Source organism: Palaemon carinicauda, chromosome 42 (genome assembly GCF_036898095.1).
Source record: "Palaemon carinicauda isolate YSFRI2023 chromosome 42, ASM3689809v2, whole genome shotgun sequence".
NCBI lineage: Eukaryota > Metazoa > Arthropoda > Malacostraca > Decapoda > Palaemonidae > Palaemon > Palaemon carinicauda.
This window is the reverse complement of record NC_090766.1, coordinates 5,338,215-5,348,332: the sequence shown is the minus strand read 5'-3', so window position 1 is coordinate 5,348,332 and position 10,118 is coordinate 5,338,215. Positions and strand designations below refer to the sequence as shown.

At 33.0% G+C, this 10,118-nt stretch overlaps 1 protein-coding gene across 1 annotated transcript in view; it reads left to right on the top strand.

The window, feature by feature from the left end:
* LOC137632856 (solute carrier family 12 member 8) overlaps window positions 1–10,118 on the top strand; it is a 61,502-nt gene that overhangs the window by 35,398 nt on the left and 15,986 nt on the right. Inside the window, 2 exon segments of the mRNA XM_068364952.1 lie at window positions 5,478–5,604; window positions 6,333–6,534. Coding sequence (XP_068221053.1) covers window positions 5,478–5,604; window positions 6,333–6,534 — 329 coding nt within the window.

Below are 10,118 nucleotides of genomic sequence, written 5' to 3'. Positions count from 1 at the left end.
AAGTCTCACCTACGATAGGTAACACTATCCCATCTACGACACTTGACACTGATCTATTTACTATTGTTGACACTGACCTTCCTACGATAGTTAACCGTGTCCCATCTACGACACTCGACACCTGACACTGATCTATTTACTATTGTTGACAATGACCACCTACGACAGTTAACCCTGTCTCATCTACGACACTTGACACTGTTCTATTTACTATTGTTGACAATGAACCACCTACGATAGTTAACCATGTCAGATTTATGACACTTGACACTGTCCTATGCAACTTTCAACAGCCCATCAGACAATTCTTACCTGACTCTCGGTAATTCCACTGTAACCCGTATAAAACTGAGGGCAGCTCATCCTCTTCGTCGCCGTCAGGATTTTCATTGCGTAGGGCGTCTGTACTGTAGAGGACATCGCCCATAAGACACCACTCATTCCTGCAGCAGGCGTAGACCCTTGAGCCTTGGTATCCATAGCCTTGTGAACCTGTCACCAGGGATTCAAACTCTGTACCCAGTTCACCTGTGTCCTCTAGTATCTGCGAAATATATGTATATAAATGAATAAATATATATGTAAATATATAAATAATATACACACCAATATACAGTATATATATACATATATATATTTACACACACATATATATACATATATATAATATACATATATATATATATATGTATATATATACATATATTTACACACATATCTATATATATCTCGATATATATATAATATATATACAGTATATATATGAATCTATATATATATATATATATATATATATATATATATATATATATATATATATATATATATATATATATATACGGTATATATATTTACACACACACATATATATATACATATACATATATATATTTACACACATATACATATATAATAAATTATATATACAGTATGTATGTATAAATATATATATATATATATATATATATATATATATATATATATATATATATATATATATATATAGTATACATATATAAGTTCATATCATAGCTCATATATCAAAACATCAACATACTAGGACAAATGGAAGCAAATGAGTAGTGTAATCAGTTCGTCTGTTTACAGGCTGTTTCACACAATTGTCAAATACTGAATATAAAAATAAACAGAAAAAAACACTAAATCTTGCCAGTTTGCATGCAAACAATTATGCGTTTGTGCTCAGTGACCGGGAGTATGTTTAAGCATACTAATGAGCCTCTGCTTGGCTGCTTGTTTTCCTGTGAAGTGTTCTCTTTCAAGAATTTATAATGCTTACCTCTTTTTACCCAAAACAGGCTTTCTGTTCTGTGGATTTTTAAGTAAGTTCAACCACAGTATACTCCTATTATGTTATATATTGATCTCAATAAATGGATTTCTATTGTACTTCGTCTGACGATGACGTAATTACCATTCGGCAGTGACAATTACGTACCTACTGTACGCTTACATTCAAAAGTCCACCGACACTCACGGAGAATCGTTCGCCAGAGGTCTCTAGTGTCACCATGAGAAAAAAGTTAAAGGGTGGCTTTTCTTACTACTTTTGACTAGTGTCACCATGAGAAAACAGATAGAGGGTTGCTCTTCTTACTACTTTTAAGGGAATGGGCAGAGACTTGTTCAACATGAGCGAACGCTTAAGAAATATTACAAATCAAGTTACCACTCTTCATGCTGTGTTATTATTTGACTTCTCGACTACTCAATACAAATACATAACACACATATGATAAATATATATATATATATATATATATATATATATATATATATATATACATATATACATATACATATATATATATATAAATATATATATATATACATATATATACATATACATATATATATAAATATATATATATATATATATATATATATATATATATATATATATACACATATATATATATATGTGTGTATATATATATATATATATCATGGGTGTGTTGTGTCTTTGTATTGGATAGTCGAGACGTCAAATGATATATTGTGTGTGTGTATGTGTGTGTGTATGTATGTATGTATGTATATATATATATATATATATATATATATATACTGTATATAATATATATATAAATACATATTAATATATATATATATATATATATATATATATATACTGTATATAATATATATATATTAACATATATATATATATGATACACAGAATGAAATATGGCAACTCATTTTGTAATATTTTCAAGTGTTCGCTGAGTTTTTGGGCTGAGGTTGGACAAGGCTCCGCCCATTTCCTAAAAAGTAGAAGCAAGAGCAACCCATATTTTGTCATGGAAACACTAGAGACCTCTGGCGAACGATTCCCCGTGAGTGTCGGCGGACTTTTGAATCCAAGTGTACATTAACTTAATCATCCGTAAGAGGTCATATTCAGAAGAAAGAAGACATTTAAATACAATAGTTTCAGTGATCCATATATTGAGAAAAATACAACATTCAATAAATTGTTCCACAGCTATGGAAATCAAGTCAAAGGTAAAAAAAAATATTGAAAATTAAAAGAATCACTGACTCCAACGAAAATATCAATCAACATACAAGTAGGAGACTCTAATAACAAAGACAAGTATATTAAATGATGGCCAAAAATAGCAGACCTCCGCCAAGGCAAAGCAATCAATCGTATCCTTCTGAATGTTCCATATACAGATCGATGTCAGAGACTATTGGTTAAAAAAGTAATTTTCGGAAAAATTTTAGTAAAATATTTAGGTAAGAACCACTCAAAATAATAATAATAATAATAATAGTAATAATAATAATAATAATAATAATAAGATGGAAAATTAAATAGCATTGGAAGGAGAAAGGATTAATGAGGTAAAATCAGTTAGTATACGGGAACTATGATCTCTAATACAGGATCATTAGAATTGGAGAGTCAAATCAGACATTCAATGTCGAGATTAAGTAAAATTTGGAAATCAAATCGCCTGAAATTACATAAAACAATCAGTGATATCGTTGTTACTGTATGGACAGAGTCGTGGTATGACAATGAAACAATATCCAACATATTTAGAAGATTTGAGAACAAAGCCCTCAGAAGAATATTGGGAGTTGAATGGTAGTACAAGATTAGAAATGAAACTATAAAAGATATTACTTGAGTGCCACATGTACAGGAGATCATGGTGAAGGGTAGATGGAGATGGTTTGGGCATGCTCTTCACACTCTTTCAGAGATTAGGTCACCAGATTTTCAACTGGGCTCCACAAGGCACTAGAAGAGTTGGAGGACCTAGGCCTACAAGGCTGAGCACTATGAAGCATGAAGCAGATGATGAATGGAGAAGTATTGATTTAAAACCTCACGAGAGATACGACTAGCGAAATCTAACCGAGGCCCTTTGCATCAATAGGCGTAGGAGGAGATGAGGATGATGAAATAATCCTTAGACATATCTTATATCATTATATAGCGTTTAATATTTGTAAATAAACACGAAAATCTTCCAAGTATCATTCCTCCCGTGAAACAAGTCTAGTGAGTGGAACATGGGGTTATAAAATAACTCAAAAGTAGAGAGAGAGAGAGAGAGAGAGAGAGAGAGAGAGAGAGAGAGAGAGAGAGAGAGAGAGAGAGAGAGAGAGAGAGAGAGAGAGAGAGAGAGAGAGAGAGAGCTTTTATTCCACGGCATTATCGTTCTCTCTAATTTATCATACTTGCAGAAAAAGGAAATACTTTCATAATCTTAAAAGAGAAGAGGAAAAGATCTAAAGCGAAGACATCGTAAAAATATAAAGTAGAATATAAAAAAGGAAAAAAAAAATGGTGAAAAAAATAACATTGTACAATAACGGAAGAGAAGTGAATGAAAAATAAAGCAATAAAAAATTACAATGAAAACTCTCGATTTCATTACAATACTAAAAAAAGGAAAAAAAGTAAAAAAGGCGAAAAACAAATTGTCAAAAAACAACAAACTCGAAATTCTGCAACGAATTTCGAATAATAAAAAGCAGCGATCGTTTATTCATTTTTCACTCGTCGTTTCGTTCCAGGGAACTGTAAAATGTTCTAACATGTGAGGGATATAATTTTTTTTTTTTTTTTTTTTTTTTTTTTTTTTTTTTTTTTTTTGGGGGTGGTGGTGGACAAGGTAATTGAAGTGTTTTTGGCGCTTTATGTGGATAAAATGATTATTTGGAAAGAAGTGAGGATCATATAATTTTTTTTTTTTTTTTTTTTTGGTGGATGAGGTAAGTGAAGTGTTTTTGTCGCTTCAGATGGATAAAATAATTACTTGGAAAGAAGTGAGGTTCAAAGGTCACTCATGAATGGCAGAGGCAAGGGACAGTGACATTACCCTATGAAGCGGGACAATGCCCAAGAGACTGAGACGGGCCAAGAGAGCGAAGATACAAGGGATAATATATACGAAAAAAGAGAAATGTCGTTACTGTGTACGATCGTGTGACACACGAGTGGTGGAAGACCGACCATATATACATATGATCAGGGCCCAAGGCCCCTCTCCAACCAAGCTAGGACCAAGGAGGGCCAGGCAACGGCTGCTGATGACTCAGCAGATAACCTATAGGCACCCCCATTCTTAGGTTGGTGAAGTGTTTCGTTTTGGGGTGTGAGGTGGATAATATTATTATTATTATTATTTTTTTTTTTTTTTTTTTTGAAGGGGTGAGGTGGGTGAAGTGTTTTGTTTTGGGGTGTGAAGTGGATGAAATTATTATTATTTTTTTTTTCTTTTAAAGGGGTGAGGTGTGTAAAGTGGATGAAATTATTATTATTTTTTTTCTTTTGAAGGGGTGAGGTGGGCGAAGTGTTTTTTGGAGGGTTTCAGTTGATAAAAGGATTTTTTGTGAAGTGGGTGAAGTGTTTTGTTTTGGGGTGTGAGGTGAATAAAATTATTATTTTGAGAATACTGTAATTTGTCAACTCACCATCGTTGTTAGCTCAGCTGATAGACCTATAGGACCTCCAAAGCCCCTTTGGGGGTCCTATAGGTCTATCAGCTGAGTCATCAGCAGCCATTGCTTTCCTTGGTCCTAGCTTGGGTGGAGAGGGGGCTTGGGCATTGAACACATGTATATATGGTCCGTCTCTAGGGCATTGTCCTACTCGATAGGGCAAAGTCACTGTCCCTTGCCTCTGCCATTCATGAGCGGCTTTTAAACCTTTATGCAGTTTCTCTTCACTGTCCCGCATAATATAATCTGCAAACAGTTGTTATTTCCAATCTAATTGTAAAATTATTGTTATTTTGTTCTCATCATTTATTTCCTTATTTATTTCCTCACCGGGCTATTTTTCCCTGTTGGAGCCTTTGGGCTTATAGCATCTTGCTTTTCCAACTAGGGTTGTAGCTTGGCTAATAATAATAATAATAATAATAATAATAATCATAATAATAATAATAATAATCCTTCTCTTGAAATCCTACCTTGACGACAACCCTCCCGAGGATCTCCTCCGCCGTGGCGAACTCCATCACCACCTTCGGCGTCTGGGGATGGAAGATGGCACTCGGAAACCTCCTATGGATGGATGGGGAGTAGTTGGGGGAATTTGGGGACAGCTGAGCTGGGGATGTAGGACTCCTGGGTTCGACCAGATTCGAAAAGAGTTGAGTTATGGATAACATCTGTCAGGGAATAAAAGAAAAATAATAGTAATAATAATTTAATTATTCGAAAAAAAATAATAATGTCACTGAGGTGATAAAAATTATGTAATTATAATATTAAAAATCATGTAATTAAATAATAAAGAAAATTATAGTTTGTGATAGGAAAGTATTGTAGCTGACGAAAACCTCAAAAGCGAGTAATAATAATAATAATAATAATAATAATAATAATAATAATAATCATAACCTCCCCTATATAAAAATAACTAGTGTCTAGTTATATATATATATATATATATATATATATATATATATATATATGTATATATATATATATATATATATATATACATATATATATATATATATATATATATATATATATATCTACAATTTATATAAATATATATATATATATATATATATATATATATATAAATATATATATATATATATATATATATTACATACATACATAGTTATTTTTTTCTGGTCACGCTCAGTGACATTGCCAGACGTATAACTACTCAGTCTCTCCCCGTTCTCCTCGGATAAGGGGGGGGGGGATTAAGCCATATTCTGGTGCACATCTATCTGAACATTTAGCCGTCATTTTTGACGGATCACGTACAATAATAATAATAATAATAATAATAATAATAATAATAATAACAACAACATCTTTTTCAGACATTGGTGTCACCGGATGGTCGAGCGAGACTTGGAAGAATAACACATCCCCAGGCTACACTTCGGGCACCTCCTGGTTCACGGTCCTTGGCGTGTTCTTCCCCACCGTGACAGGGATTATGGCTGGCATCAATATGAGCGGGGATCTGCGGAATCCTGCGAAGGATATCCCCGTCGGAACGCTCTCCGCCCTTGGACTGAGGTAAAAGTCTTTTGGGTTAGAGTTCTCTTGCTTGAGGGTACACTCGGGCACACTATTCTGTCTTATTTCTCTTCCTCTTGGTTTGTTAAAAGTTTTCAAAGTTTATATAGGAAATATTTATTTTAATGTTGTTACTGTTCTTAAAATATTCTATATTTCCTTGTTTCCTTTTCTCACTGGGCTATTTTTTTTGTTGGGGCCCTTGGGCTTATAGCATCCTGCTTTTCCAACTAGGGTTGTAACTTAGCAAGTAATAATAATAATAATAATAATAATAATAATAATAATAATAATAAAAATATTTTTTGGGGGAGGTTAAACTCAATTTAATTTTTTTAAATTCTGATGGATGTTGCTGGCAGTTATTATTATTATTATTATTATTATTATTATTATTATTATTATTATTATTATTATTACTACTTGCTAAGCTACAACCCTAGTTGGGAAAACAGGATGCTATAAGCCTAGGGGCTCCAACAGGGAAAATAACCCAGTGAGGAAAGGAAACAAGGAAAAATAAAATATTTTTTCATGAATTAAATTTGCCATTAAGCAGTATTGATATAAATTTTATTTACATTTTTGTCTTTGTTATATATCACTGAAAGTTATTAAATAAGGCTATAAAAATCTCAGTCGATCAATGAATAGCGTTATTCAAGGTTAAATGGCTTCATTTATTATTGATCAAGAATCTACATAACTATCAGGTCATCATTTAGTGTTAATGATGGATCTACATACTTATCAGGTCATTATTTAGTATCAATGATGGATATACATACTTATCAGGTCATCATTTAGTATTAATGATGGATCTACATACTTATCAGGTAATGCATTTTCAGGAAAGAATGAATGAATTTTTTGAAGTTCTCTGGCATCCTGACATCGAAGGTCATTGACACCGATATCGTTTATCATAAATAAAGATTAAAAGAATATTCTATTAAAACCAGAAAAGTAAATATGTTATAAAAGTTAAATAGTATTAAGAAAACCTGCTTCTGATATAAATTTCAAAATGGCACTAGCATTGTACGACACATCATGTCCAAGGATCTTGGCAAGGATGGTTTTAAAATTTGATTAAAAATTCTATGTTTTTTGTGATTATATTTTTTATATTTGTGTTCATATGTCAGACTTCATCACAGCCTTGATCACTGACTTGCTAATGAGAAAAGTTCCAGTTCATTATGGTACTTTGATTCAGTATTTCACATCTGTTTGAAACAATACAGCATAATTACTAGGCCTAATTATGTGTTTGAAACAATACAGCATAATTACTAGGCCTAATTATGTGTTTGAAACAATACGACATAATTATCAGGTCTAATTATCTGTTTGAAACAATATAACTTAATAACCAGGCCTAATTGTCTGTTTGTAACAATACGGCATAATTAACAGGCCTAATTATATGTTTGAAACAATACAGCGTAATTACAAGGCCTAATAATCTGTTTGAAACAATACAGCATAATTACTAGGCCTAATTATCTGTTTGAAACAATACGGCATAATTACCAGGCCTAATCATTTGTTTGAAACAATATGACATAATAGCCATGCCTAATCATTCAAGTGGTAGAGTAGATATTAAAAGATATGAACTATTATGTTAGTAATGTGAATTTCCAGTTTTTTATGTCTCGAACAAAGCAACGGTTCCAGAAAATTATGGAAAGAGCTCCGATGATTTGCATATTTGAATATATTTAAACTTCTAAAAACTTCTAGGAAATGACATAAGTTTTGAATTAAGAATATTTTTTTGTTTTTATTAAGAAATAAGAAATTCTAATTTTAATCTAGTTGTTGTTAATGAATATTTGAGACTATGACCAAAGAGAAACTAAATAATATCATCTAAGATAAGATCCAAGAAAGTAGACTGAGGTGGTATGGTCATGTCATGAGAAGAGATGAACAGTATATTGGGAGGATAGAAATGGAAATGGAGGTACAGGGAACGAGAAGGAGAGGGAGACCAAAGCAAAGGTGGATGGACTGTATCAAGGATGACCTTCGATCAAAAGGATTAACCGGTGATGAAGTGTGGGACAGAGGTAGATGGAGAAAGCTGGTCAGAAACATCGACCCCACATAGAAGTGGGAAAAGATGTAGACAAAGATGAAGAAGAATGGACTACTTTTTGCGGGTATTTTGTTAATCAATAAGCGCTTTCGTTTTAGATAAACTTATAAGTTCCAAACACACACTGTGATTGATTGATTTGAGGTTTTCTGGCATCTGACATCTAAGGTCATTAACCCCATTATAATTTTTTATAAAGAAAGAATAAAAGAATATTCAATTAAAACCATAAAAGCAAAGCTGTCGTTTTAAAAGTTAAATAGCTTTCAAAAGACCTGCTTCTGAAGTAAAGCTAAAATTGCCACTAGCATGGTAAGACACATCATATCCAAGAATCATACATTGTGATCATACAGCCTTCACGCATCCCCATCCCCACCCCAGGCCAGCCCCACAATCTTTCTCGGTAAAAAAAAAAAAAAAAAAAAAAAAAAAAAAAAAAAAAAAAAAAAAAAAAAAAAAAAAATTTCAATGAAGGAACTTGTAAAAGATCCTGCAATTTTGGACGGTTATTTGACAATACCATCATATATAGTGCCATAGCTTCTGTACCATGGTCTTCCACTGTCTTGGGTTAGAGTTCTCTTGCTTGACGGTGCACTCGGGCACACTTTTCTATCCAATTTCTCTTCATGTCTTTTTGTTAAAGTTTTTATAGTGTGTATAGGAAATATCTATTTTAATGTTGTTACTTTCCTTAAAATATTATCTTTTTCCTTGTTCCCTTTCCTCACTGGGCTATTTTTCCCTGTTGGGGCCCTGGGCTTATAACATCCTGGTTTTACAACTAGAGTTGTAGGTTAGTAAGTAAGTAAGTAATAATAATAATAATAATAATAATAATAATAATAATAATAATTGTAGTGGATGTCACATACAGTACAAAAAAAAAAAAAAAAAAAAATTACCCTTGTGTACAATTACTGAATTAATAGACATTCTTGTCTCATCAACTTCATAAGGCGCTCGTTGAATATTAAAGGAAATTCAGTATTCTCATATAAAAAAATTTCGTTAAATATTAAAGGCAACTCAGTATTCTCATCTACAAAAACAAGGGAATTCTTTTGTCTTTCTCCTTGGGGTTGTGGAGGCCGATGTGGTAACGTCCCTGACTGGTGAACGCCAGACGGGTTGGAAACCCGCTCAAATTCCTTAGTTTCTTTGGTCGCTGTAACCTCACCATCCTTGTGAGCTAAGGATGGGGTGTTTGGGGGTACTTATAGGTCTATCTACTGAGCCATCAGCAGCCATTGCCTAGTCTTCCTTGGTCCTAGCTTGGGTAGAGAGGGGGCTTGGGCGCTGATCATGTGCATATATGGTCAGTCTCTAGGCCCTAGAGACTGACCATATATACAGTACATGTGATCAGTGCCCAAGGTTTAAAGGCCTCTCATGAATGGCAGCGGCAAAGGACAGTGACATCGTCCTATCAAGCAGGACAATGCCCTAGGGCAATGTCACTGTCCCTTGCCTC